The 656-nt window shown below is 64.9% G+C and overlaps 1 protein-coding gene across 1 annotated transcript in view; it reads left to right on the top strand.

Moving 5' to 3' along the window:
• The first annotated feature begins 44 nt into the window (after nt 1-44).
• The window catches only part of SSTR4 (somatostatin receptor 4), a 1250-nt gene continuing 638 nt past the window's right edge, over nt 45-656 (top strand). The window contains exon 1 of the mRNA XM_010134261.1: nt 45-643. Within this exon, the coding sequence (XP_010132563.1) occupies nt 45-643 (599 nt within the window). The remainder of the gene's footprint in view (nt 644-656) is intronic.

Below are 656 nucleotides of genomic sequence, written 5' to 3'. Positions count from 1 at the left end.
ATCTCCATCCCTGGTGGTGCCCCATCCATGGGCCCCCTCCCAGTATGAGCACCGACGCCGCACAGCTCCCGTCCGGGGCCCAGGTGGCCAGTGTGCCCCTCTGGACTGTAGCCAGCTGGGCCGCTTCCGAGGTGCCCCCCAACACCAGCGTGGCAGCGGGAGAGGCCGGCCGGCAGCAGGGACAGGAGGAATGGGGCAGCAAGGTGGGCGAAATCGCAGGCATGGTGGTGATCCAGTGCATCTACGCCCTGGTGTGCCTGCTGGGGCTGCTGGGCAACTCCCTGGTGATCTTTGTCATCCTGCGTTATGCCAAGATGAAGACGGCCACCAACATCTACCTGCTCAACTTGGCCATCGCCGATGAACTCTTCATGCTCAGCATCCCCTTCGTGGCCACGTCAGCCGCGCTGCACCACTGGCCCTTTGGCCGGGCCCTGTGCCGCACTGTGCTGGGTGTCGACGGGCTCAACATGTTCACTAGCGTCTTCTGCTTGACCGTCCTCAGCCTGGACCGCTACATCGCAGTGGTGCACCCGCTGCGGGCAGCCACCTACCGCCGTCCTCGGGTGGCCAAGATGGTCAACGGGGGCGTGTGGCTCCTCTCCTTGCTGGTGGCTTCACCCATCCCCATCTTTGCTGGCACAGCAACCACCCGC

The sequence above is a fragment of the Buceros rhinoceros genome, unplaced genomic scaffold, assembly GCF_000710305.1.
Source record: "Buceros rhinoceros silvestris isolate BGI_N320 unplaced genomic scaffold, ASM71030v1 scaffold23394, whole genome shotgun sequence".
In the NCBI taxonomy this organism is placed as follows: domain Eukaryota; kingdom Metazoa; phylum Chordata; class Aves; order Bucerotiformes; family Bucerotidae; genus Buceros; species Buceros rhinoceros.
This window is presented reverse-complemented; position numbering and strand designations above follow the sequence as displayed.